General features: G+C 41.4%; 1 protein-coding gene across 2 annotated transcripts in view; it reads right to left on the reverse strand.

Moving 5' to 3' along the window:
- The window catches only part of GALNT14 (polypeptide N-acetylgalactosaminyltransferase 14), a 392,734-nt gene that overhangs the window by 42,857 nt on the left and 337,660 nt on the right, over nt 1-12,217 (reverse strand). For both annotated transcript variants that reach the window (XM_060245496.1, XM_060245487.1), the window contains exons 7-8: nt 3,397-3,484; nt 2,790-2,874 (exon numbers count right to left, since the gene is read on the reverse strand). In XM_060245496.1, the coding sequence (XP_060101479.1) occupies nt 2,790-2,874; nt 3,397-3,484 (173 nt within the window). The remainder of the gene's footprint in view (nt 1-2,789; nt 2,875-3,396; nt 3,485-12,217) is intronic.

Genomic DNA, 12,217 nt, shown 5'->3' on the forward strand with positions numbered 1-12,217 from the left:
GAAAAAGAGAGGAAAATAAAAGGACATTGGACAATTTTTGATAATGATTAACTTTAAAAAGAAGAAGAATATAAATTTTTGTTTTAATAGTTAAGGGTACCTTTAAATATTTGCTTTTTAAGTAAATAACACTGGTGGGGGTCAAGTAACGGGGGAGGGGTGGGTAGAAAATAATATATGGGGTAGATAAAAGAAGTTTTTAAAGATGTAAGATACAGATTTATTGCCATATGTTACCAATAAAATTGTTTTAATAGAACTTTCCATCTCCTGTTTTCATCCTTTAATTGACTATCAGTTGCTTTCAGCTTCTATGCTTTCTGGCCCATGCTCAGGCCAGTTTTTGTTTTTTATTTACACGTATATATAAGGTGTTTTAATGTTATACTGCTAACTGCCTTGAAAGAAAGGATATAAATAGGCTTAAACAAATGAACCTACTATCCAAGCAATCCTTACTCCTTGTCCTACACTCCTTTAGGACAGATGTCAACAAAAGAGGCAGAAATGTTTTGCATTTTTTCAAGAACATTTGTTATGCACTCCCATCATCCCTGAGAGGTAAGAAATCCAAGGGCTATAAGGCTCAGTTTCCATAGCATGCGAATGAAAGAGAGAAGGTGCTGTTCCAAGCAAAGTTGCACCCTTCTTACGACTACTGATGTTAATAGGCTTAGAAGTGTAGACCTCTGAAAGACAGGGCATTGGAAACTTATGGGGTTATTGTAATTTACTAATATACCGGCATAGTACACAGGAAGATAAAAGACTCTAGATTGCCACTGATACTGGTCTACAATTCCAAAGAGCAGCCATTGCTCCCACCCAGACACATGTCAGGATGTACCTAGCTCCATATACCTAAATTGAAACAGCAAATACTCCTTCTATCCCTCCCCCCAAATCTAATGGGATCAAAGACTGAAGCTATCAGGAACACTCAGCTCTTTGTTAAGTTCCTCATCAGCCATCCAGATTGTCACAGAAAGTGACAGTGATAGTCCTCTTAATGCTAATCAGGGTTGCCAAACATAACTGTACTTTTTTCTGAGAGTGAAATGATCGAGAGATAATTCTTTTTAGGCTGTCTAATACCTACATCCAGAAATCATCGCTCTTGCTCTCTGGACAAGTAAAGACTCAAACAACCCTTGGTATTTTTCTGCCAGTCATAACTCCTCCCCCCCCCCCCCCCCATAATGAGTAGCTACAGCACTCATCAGCACAACTCCTACGAGCTTGAAGTTCACAGCCCTGATTGCAGGCTTCCACATCAAAAATGCATTTAGCGCTTGGGGGTTATTTACATGGCATTATTTAGTCGGGGTTCTGTATCGAGTTTTATCCTGCTGGAAGCACCATCTCAAGGGGAAGGGGGAAGTCATACCTATTCAGAAAGACAAAGAAAGAGCTTTTAAGAAGCTTTTTGTAATCAGCTGGATCTGGATTTCAAAACAGAGTTATTTCCCCTCCCCATTTTCCTTCTGAACAACTAAGACGAAAAGCAAAAAAGTGGCATTGATTGAGATAGGATGCAAAGGAGACTGTTCCAAGCACCACCATTCACTTCATGGGCCATGCTTTGCTCTCAGCACCCTGGCTTATGTTTTAAAGAGGTTGAGTCCTGAGAAGGAGGATGTACTATGATAAAGCAAGGATGTGCTTGCACTCAATTAGCAAAAACAACTGGCAATTGGGGAGGGGGGGACAATGCCAAAGCCTCTGAATTTTGTAAAGTTCTGAGTTCCAGAGAGCATTTCTGAAGCTCTGTACTGCTTGGGTGGTCAATTTGCTTCTGGTTGGTTTCTGAACATGCTGGTAACCAACATTCTGTATTGGGTTGCATTTACATGTGAACATATACACGTTAACATGAACACACATCTCCTTCTGCACTATTCATGCTCCATGAGCTAAGAAGAGATACATGTAAAATTCTGGGGAGGTGGTGGTCTGAGATGTTGAGGGCAGCTGTTCTGCAACTGAGGATGAAAGTCTGGATTATGATCTTTTGGTATTTTCCAATTGTACTATTCTTACAACCTGTCACATGTCCATGGCCATGTTGAATCCACTCAGATGAATGACTCCAAGATACTTTTTACCATTACAGCCCTATTAGATTAGAAATGGTTGTTTCTCCAAAAGCTGCATGAAGCCTAAGAATACTTGATTTTCTATCATGCACCCCAGGTGCTGCCAATTAAAAGCCTATTAAGCCAGATTTTCAAAAAATGGAGAAATCTGACTCTCTGGGGCTTGTACAGCAGCAGCAGCCAGGTGGGGTGGGGGTGGGCGTGGGCTCAGGGATGGAAAGGGTACAAAGGGTGGAATCAAACTGGAATTATTGATTAATTAAATGATGCAAAAACAATAGCATCATGGAAGCCATAAACCTCCACAGATCTGAATAAATCTGGTCTGGGAGGTCAGAATACACTAAAGGTTATGGTCACTGATTTCCGTTCTGGGGTGTGGAGCTGGCCTCCCCACAAATTTTTAGCTTCTCAGTTATGCTGCCTTAATCAGATCATGACTGTATATATTTCGTTGTTTTCTGGTTAGTGACAAACCTAGTCACTATGGGCTACTTTAAAAAAACAGATAAACATATGCATTTACTTTGTAATCAAGTGAAGTCTCTGACTTTTCTGGGCTCTGGTCAGGCTCTTATCAGGCATATTTATCCAATATTCACTAAAGTGAAGTATCTTTCTGGTACTTCTACAATTCTTTCCAGAAACCTCCATGCCACTTTTCTTTTCATCTTCTTCATTCCTGTCACTTACTTGATGGGCTCTGTAGGGTCAGTGCGCTTTGCCTTCTGCTCTGGAGAAAGCTGTTCCCATTTAAAATGTAAGCTCCAATCAAATCCTAAATACAAAATCAACAGCAGGGACAGAAAAGTTAGAAGTGGTTATTAAAATCATGATTCATCATATAATCATTCAAATCACCCAGACCATATGACTGTTGGTCTATTTAAGAGATGATTGTAAACCCTGAAATTAGTTAAGGATTAAGAGATACTATTTTAATATCCAGTTTATGGTTTCTTTTGTATTCTTCTGCTGGTCCATATTTATCTGAAGATTTGCAATGCGCTAGCTCATAAAATATAATTGATTTATCTATTCTTCACCTCTGCTTTGTCATAGGCATCACTATCTGTTGAAGAAATTATTAATAGCCATTGATATGTAATAGCAGATTCCAAAGGGAGCTTAATCAATTCCAAGAACATCAAAATTCTCCTGACATTTAAGTAATCCTTTTCACCTAAGGGTAACATTTGAATTGTGCAGTTTCTTTGAGATTTCTTATTCCCCTTACAATACTGTAAGTAGCCCTCTTGGAAAGGTCACCTGTCCACATGCAAGTTGTTTTCAGACTCACCACCTCTCAGGTCTGAAGAAGCTGCCACATAAGCAAAAGTATCCAAGTTGATGATGTCAATAACAGGACTCACCACATGGACTGGATCCTGGTAACAACAAAAGCAATTTAGGTTTCCAAGGACCCTCAGGATAGTTCATACTCTACATATATTATGCTTCTATAACACTTCATGTCTTGTATTTGTGGACAATGGGATATTCCCCTAAGATAACAGTTCCAAGAAGAACCTAAGGCTGTTTCCTCTGTGTAAAGAGAGAGAATTCATTGCCTTAAAATACACTTAAGAACTGGGTGGTGGAAAGTGCCATTAAGTTGCAGCCAACATGGCAATCCCACAGGGTTTTCAGAGAAAGAGACATTCAGAGGTGGTTTGCCATCACCTGTTTCTGTGTAGTGACCCTGGTTTTCCTTGATGGTCTGCCATCCAAATACTAACCAGGGCAGAACCTGCTTTGTTTCCATGATTTGATGAGATTGGGCTAGCCTGAGCCATCCAGATCAGGGCACACTTAAAAATTAGCTGAAGAAAAATATTTTCCTCTTCTAATATATTGGTTATGTGTTACTGAACACGTTCCTACAACATTAGTGGGATCAATGACCTTTGATTCAATTTGGATCAGTGCCTGTTCATACAGTTTGAAACAACTTTAGTGATGCCTAGTCCTCAAAGACTGTCCCTCTGTTCTTACTTCTTTGATGGAGAGAGCAATCCTTTGCACTTCATAATTGCATAGGAGGCAGGGGAAATAATGCTAATGAATCAGGACAAGGGATGGGTGCAAACCAAACAACAAAGAAAAATTTGTCATGAACTTTGCCCTGTTGGTGGTTCATGAACAGAAGTTTGTGGAAGGTCTACCATCACAAATGGTGTGTGAATGGAGCAGAAAACAGGGTTTTGGGGGGCTGTTTTTTGGCTGTCTTGAGCAGTCTCTTTAAAGAGACTGACAAAACAGCCTGAAACAGCTTAGTGGGGAGCAAGCTGCTCTGGCTGCTAAGCTGTTTTTCTGGCTTCTGCAAACCCATTAAAAGGACTGTGGTCCCTCTCAGGAGGGTCTGTGGCGCCACAAACCAGTTTGGTTCATGGTTTTGTTAATGACTTGGACATTAACCACAAATAGAATCGTATTTTTGCCAGTTTGTATCAATCTCTAGTCAGGACAAGCTGAGTATCATGTTAGCAAAGGAGTTCAGATGCAGTTGGTTTGCTCATGTGAATCAGAGCACTACCGTTTTCGCACACAGCTTACCTCGCAGTCAAAATCCTGCTCCCTCCGCAGCATCTGGTCGGATTTCCCACCATCTGTGCCAGAGTTACAGGAAGTGCCGCAGCTTCTGCGTAGCAAACATAAACTGGGTTTTAGCGGTTTACGTTTGCTACGCAAAAGCCGTGGCACTTCCTGTAACTCTGGCACAGATGGTGCGGAATCCGACAGGACGCTGAAGAGGGAACAGGATTATGACTGCGAGGTTAGCTGTGTGCGAAAATGGTCCACATTGAGGAAAAATGTCTATGAGGTGCTAACACATAAGAAACACATTTTCCTGTCCACATGTACGCTTCTGCCTTCTGCAGAATTACACCCTTCAAAGCTCACTGACTTCAATGGATGTAGCAGAGTGTAATTCTACTTAGGATGGCATTTTCAAGTCTCCATAAACGTCCCAGTCAAATGTGTCAATTTATTTTTTAAATTTTTAAAATTGTGTTAGCAGTGTTGTCAGAGGGTTAGATGCATGCCCTACTAGGCCAACTGATTTTACTGTTGTAAAAGGAAAGCCTCTTCCACATGATTGAATGCTAGCCTCTTCGTGAAATCCACGTAGAAAGGATGTCATTTCCTGACCCACATGACTCTTTTCTAGAAGAGTTACTGGAGAAGTGTGGAATCCAGTTATGCAAAGGCTGCTCCAAAAATGTTCTGGTAATGCAAGAATCAGCCCACTGGAAATACTATCTGAAGAAAAACAGCAAATATGGGGAAAAAAACAGTATAAAGTGGAGTATGTGAATAAGTTTTAATGTCACAATTTCCTGGATTAATCAACTTTTCACCAACTCTGAACTCATTCCTAAACAACTGTTCTGCATACATAGAAAGTGTGGGTGTTATTTTTATTGCTGAGAACATTACAAATATTTTGCTGAATAATTTAACATCACCGTCTGAGCAAATTCTTCAGTTTGGAACCTGCTCCCTTATTAATGGCCACCGAATGTCAATGATAAAGCAATGATGGAGGCCAAAGAAAGAACCAGATTGCAACCCAAAAGAAACAATCATAAGGAAAGGAATATAAAATTACATAGTATAAAATCACTTATTTAAAAATGGCTATTTTTCCAGCATGGAGAAAACAGGGAAAGAGAACTGGAATATTTGTCTCTTGCAACTCAATTAACAATTTGTCATGGGTGGAGAGATTACTTGTACAACATATCTGGATGAGGGAGATTCTGACAGTTCTAAATGGTTCTTCACCTTCCCTCATCTTAAAAAAAATTCAAACTCCAATTACAGCTTAGCTTCCCCCCCCCCTCCCAACTTGCTTTTTACAGGAATACAGATGGAGGAACAGGATCCTAGACTTGGAAATCAGTTCTGACAGAGGAGAAAGGTATTCCTAAACAGGAAGTGGACTGCATTTAAAAGACACTAAAAATGGCTGAAGTAAATCTTCTATCATTTTCATGTGTGTTCACGAGTGTAGGTGCTTAATAATAAACTTTTATTTATAGAGTTTATTAAGAGGCAATGATGACCCCAAAACTAGGCTATGGAACTTGGACAGGAAATCTAATTCCCAGGAATGCTGGCATAATGCCCAAAAGGAAGGCACTCAGGGTCGGATGGGGATATTCCATGGACAAGACCAGGAGAAGACCAAACAAATGTATAAGGCTACCCCTTTGAGTATGAGGCCCAGGCAAGACTCAGTGGACCTCCTGCCCCACCCCACTCTGATGGGCCCTCTGGTTGCCTGTGTTGTTTTACAGTTTTTTCACCCCCTGTGCTTTAATATTCACTTTTAAATTAGCATATTTTTACAAGTTGGGGCCCCTACAAAGAATCAATGGAGGGTTTTGCAACAAAACGTTGTGAATTGTTTGTCTGAACAGCCAGTTTGGTGTAGCGGTTAAGTGTGCAGACTCTTATCTGGAAGAACCAGGTTTGATTCCCCACTCCTCCATTTGCAGCTGCTGGAATGGCCTTGGGTTAGCCATAGCAATCGCAGGAATTGTCCTTAAAAGGGCAGCTGCTGTGAGACCCCTCTCAGCCTCACTCACCTCATAGTGTGTTTGTTGTGGGAAGAGAAGATGTAAGAGATTGTAAGCTGCTCTGAGTCTCTGATTCAGAAAGAAGGGCGGGATATAAATCTGCAGTCTTCTCCCTTTGGGCCTCATCCCCAAATAAAGCTGAGTTTTTCAGCTTTGTTGCTTTAATAGTCAGGCTTCAGTTTCTGAAGCCAAAGTACAGTACCTTTAAAAACCAAGACGAAAAATTCAGCCATATAATGAAACTGTCTGATTGCACTGGAATTGAAGGTAGGAAAGGGGCTTGCTTCTCTAGTCAGCAGCCTCTGTCAACAGTGCTAGGTCTGGAGCAATTTCCCTAAGACACTGCAGATCTCAGAATCAGGCTGGAATCCTACCAAAGCTTCAGTCCTGGCTACATAATCCTTTGGGGAGATTTCTACCTAACACTGCTGAAGTAGACTTGGAGAGGGATAATCAGCTTGCTCTTGACCTCCTCTTTCCCACTAACATCAGCACTAAAGGGAATATTGCTTCCTTTCCCTCCTTGTCTTGTAGGCTGAATAAAAGCAAGCAGCAAACATTATTCAAAAGGACTTATTTTCATTCTGCTGTTTTGGTTCCATGTCAGTATGAAAGAGAGTTTAATCCCCCACCCTCACCCCATTTTTTGAGTGAAGAAGGGAAAATTTGTTTGGAAATCCCTTTCCCCAAATCTTGATGATACTTTCAGCTCTCAGTGGACTGACAAGTCAATTACCCCATTTCTGTTTTCCCTTCCCCCTTAACTCATGCTCATCTGTTCCCAATAGTCTGTGTCTTCTGACAGGCAATGAAAATGCCTAGTCCTCAAAGACCGTCTGCTGTTGTTGTTTTTTCTTCTTAATTTGCAAGTATTTTTCTATGTATCTAGGAGTCTCCCAAGCATGCAGGAATCTTTGTCTATGGATGACCCTGTTTTGCTGATAGGCATTTGGTCAATGAGTTTGTTACAATCTTCATTCCCAAATAAAGTAACTCCTCAGGGATACAATTATCTCTTAGCGGCCAGAAATAGCCAATTTACTGTTGCTTCCTTCCCACAGTTAACACTCAGTGCTTGAACATGAAAAGTGGGGTATAAATGAGGGAAATGAATAAATAAATGTCTTGTAAGAGAAGAGGGCAATGAATATGTTCAGTTTTCATCAGGCTGTTTTTGGGAGGTGCCTTCTCTTTCTTTTTTAATTTAAGAAAATTTATTTTTCTCCAACCTGAATGTAAGAAGCCTTCTTAATCAGACCTGTGGTCTCTTTGGACCAGCAACCAGTTTTCTTCAGCCTGTCTCCAGCCAGTCTCACCTTCAGCTCCTTGGTCTTGGAGACCTATCCTTGGCCTTCAGCCTGCCTACAGATGCCCACTCTCCCCTGGCATCTTCCCCAACCACCTCCTGGTGTCTCAAATGCAGGGCCACTGCCCAGTTGTCCTCCTGGGCCTCCTGAAATACAATAACTGCCCTGTTGTCTTCTGGGGCCTCAACTCAGCCCCTGTCACCTTGGCTTCACAAGGCTGTCTCTTCAGCTGAGCTGTACCCTTTGTGCTTGGCATGGACCTTTCCCAGCTTGGGTCCTCGACCCCAACTGTATGGCCCTCTTGCTGCCCCTACTGCCTGCTGGTCCCCTTCTTCAGGCCCCTGACCCTCTTTTGACAATGCAGCCAGTTGGAGTGGGCCCCATCCTCCCAATGACATCCCAGCACCCCTTCCAACCTAGCTATGCTTTCTTTCAATCAGACTGTTCGGAGTATCCTGATGCTGGCAGGACTCTGTTGGGCCACTCAGGCAGCCACACCCTAATCAAATATTCTCACTGTTTCAATGCTTTTTGTTGCATTGATTTCTTTCTTTCTTATGCCCCCTCCCCTTATTGACCTCACTGTCTTTGGTTTCATTTCACCTCATTGCTGATAATCCCATTGGCTGTGGCAGCACACATGATATTTTTAACAGACTTTGAATGAACAAATATCACAAAGTCATGTGAATAACCACAACCAATCAGATGATGTGGCAGTGTGGTAAAAGGGTGTAGGGACACCAAGGGCTGAGAAGAAATGGCACTGAGAGACAGCAACAGTTGCTGGGGGGAAGGGTACTGAATAGCAATGAAAAAAAGATTAACATGTTTATAAGCATCAAAAATCAGCTAAAACAAGAATTTCTGCCATTCACCCCAAAACTTCACATGAGTTTGTAAGCAGTTTTCAGCTCGGTCTTATAGAATGTCGCTGATAAACTGTACAAGGCACTTGAGCTTCATGCTTAAGAATGGATATAACCTGTATTTTAAGATGTCTGCTTTCCAAGCACTTGAATGCAATTTGTAGCTGTTGGGCTCAGTTAGATCTAAAGAATATTGCGTTCATGTAAAAAAGTATCAAAGTCAGGACTTGGGTCAGTTACCCTTCTCAGTACTAGTGTATTTTTTTTGGAGGGGGGGGGGTGCTCTCTAGAGTTGCCAAGTCCAATATCTGGGGACTTTGGGGGTGGAGGTGGAGCCAGGAGCAAGGTTGTGACAAGCATAATTGAACTCCAAAGGGAGTTCTGGCCATCACATTTAAAGGGACTGCACACCTTTTAAATGCCTTCCCTCCATTGGAGATAATGAAGGATAGGGGCACCTTCTTTTGAGGTCATAGAATTGGACCCCCTGGTCTAATCCTTTTGAAACTTGGAGGGTGTTTTGAAGAGAGGCATTGGATGCTATGCTACAAATTTTGTGGTCTATTTCCAAAAACAGCCCCCCCCAAAGCCCCAGATAACCGTGGATCAATTCTCCATTATACCCTATGGGAATCGGTCTCCATAGGGAATAATTGAGTGACCAGCAGATATTTCCCTCCCCACCCCACCCCAGCTTTCTGATGATCCTGAAGCAGGAGGAGGGCCTCCAAACTGGGGGATCCCATGTCTCCACCTGGGGATTAAGAACATAACATAAGAGAAGCCATGTTAGATCAGGCCAATGGCCCATCCAGTCCAACACTCTGTGTCACACAGTGGCAAAAATTTTTATATATATATATATATACACACACACTGTGGCTAATAGCCACTGATGGACCTCTGCTCCATATTTTTATCTGAACCCCTCTTGATGGTGGCTATGCTTGCGGCTGCCACCACCTCCTGTGGCAGTGAATTCCACATGTTAATCACCCTTTGGGTGAAGAAGTACTTCCTTTTATCCGTTTTAACCTGTCTGCTCAGCAATTTCATCGAATGCCCACGAGTTCTTGTATTGTGAGAAAGGGAGAAAAGTACTTCTTTCTCTACTTTCTCCATCCCATGCATTATCTTGTAAACCTCTATCATGTCACCCCGCAGTCGATGTTTCTCCAAGCTAAAGAGCCCTAAGCGTTTCAACCTTTCTTCATAGGGAAAGTGCTCCAGCCCTTTAATCATTCTAGTTGCCCTTTTCTGGACTTTCTCCAATGCTATAATATCCTTTTTGAGGTGCGGCGACCAGAACTGCAGGGATTAGTGACCCTAGGGCTCTCTTAAATCCTCATCCTTGTGTACCAGCCCATCCCACGCAGCCAGAGAAAGGAACAGCTTAGTGATCTGCAAGGAAAGGGGGAAATTGGCAAAAATTGGTACAACAATATTTTTATTTATTTATAAAAAATAAGTACTGGTCACAGTAATAGATTGTGCAACACTGTTCCTACAGAAAAGTCTTTTAAATGAAAAGCCTGTTCATTCACATAGATCTATTCTGCTGCACAGCAATAGTAGAGTCCCTAACTTTCTGTTACTCTTGTACTATTCTAGCCTCCAATAAAGAGTTTCAAAAAGATGTCTATCACTGAGTCTTAGAGCCAAATGAGAAGTTACTTTTTCATGAATTCACTATAGGAGCTTGCAGCCATACTGCTGCTCCAAGTCCCTGTGGCACTGTGTGTGTGTAAAAGACACAGACAGGCCCAATTCTGACCGGAGCTGTGGGGGCAGGTATTATTGTTGTAGTTTATTGTTGTTGTTGGATTTGTACCCCTCCCTTTACTTGTAGTCTCAGAGTGGCTTAATCTCCTTCCATTCCTCTGCCCTCAACAGACACTCTGTTTAATTTTTTTTTTATTTCTTATTTGTATTACTGTTTTATCTGGTTTGGTCATTGTTTGACCCTAACCTGTGAGCCGCCTTGAGCCTGCCTTCAGTGGGGAGGGCGGGATATAAATTAATTAAATAAATAAACGAGAGAGCTCTTTTGAGAAATGCTCTTGAGAGAACAGCTCTAAGAGAACTGTGACTGGCCCAAGGTCATTCAGCAGCTGCATGTGGAGAAGTGGGGGAATCAAACCTGGTTATCTCAGATAAAAGTCCACTACTCTCAACCACTACACCAAACTGGCTCTCCACCATTAGGAGGCTGAACATATTATTTGCAGCCTCCCAACAGAACAAATAGCACCCTCTCCTGCATCCCTGGAATCATTTTGGCTGCCTGAAACAGCTGAAATTATTCCAGGGAGGGAATGTGGGGAAGGCACTGTGCTCCTGTCCCAATCAGAATTGGACCTGTCTGTTTTTACACACAAGTTGCCATGGGGGAAGGCAATGGCAAACCACCCCATAAAAAGTCTGCCATGAAAATGTCATGATGCAACATCACCCCAGAGTCAGAAATGACTGGTGCTTGCAGAGGGGACTACCATTACTTTTTACCTTTTCTGCCATGGGGACTTGCAGGTACAGTATGGCTGCATTTACCTGTTGCCAACTAAAGAAAAAACTAGCACCTAGTGTGGCTTAGTTATCTTGTGAATCTACCATATTATGGTCATCTACAGAGGATGAATAATATGCAGAATTTGTAAGAGAGAAGGAAAAGTGAAAGAAAAAGATATGAAATAAGATAAGAGGGGCTTTGGGAATCCCCAATATTCAAATGTATTACTATGCAGCTAAAGTAGGTTGGATAACTAAATGGATGAATGAAGACAAAGATACAACATCAACTTTAGTGGACCAGTCTTTTACCCTTAAGAATCTAGATTTGGTTGAATAAAAGAGATTAAAATTATTATTATGCCAAGGACAATTTTGTTATTAATAGTTTAGAGAATGCCTGGACAAAGGTCAGATCAAAATTAGCTTCTGGAACATCAATGATGGCTTCTGCTATAAGATTTAACTATTTTAGTCTAGTTGCAAAGGAAGGGAATTTTAAAGTCTGGGGAATCTAGGGATGTCTGATTATAAATCCTTAATACCTAACTAGTAAATAGTTGTTGCATATGCAAAGATGTCAACTTTAAGCAATGGGCAAATTTTTTGGCCCCAGCTTCTACAGGTTAAAATATCTCTCTCTCTGTCTCTCTCTCTTTTAAGGAACACTACAGTGAAATAAAAACCCAATTGATAGGTTTTGAAAAAATAGCAATCATTGGTGAAAAAAATTCTCTAAGATATATAATTATTTATTGGATGCTGATAGTAAATGGCAGAAAAAAAACCTAACGCACTGAACAAAAGATCTGAAAGCCCTAATAAATTCCAATATTTGGGCATCAGTGTTA

The sequence above is a fragment of the Heteronotia binoei genome, chromosome 1 (genome assembly GCF_032191835.1).
Source record: "Heteronotia binoei isolate CCM8104 ecotype False Entrance Well chromosome 1, APGP_CSIRO_Hbin_v1, whole genome shotgun sequence".
Classification (NCBI taxonomy): Eukaryota; Metazoa; Chordata; class Lepidosauria; order Squamata; family Gekkonidae; genus Heteronotia; species Heteronotia binoei.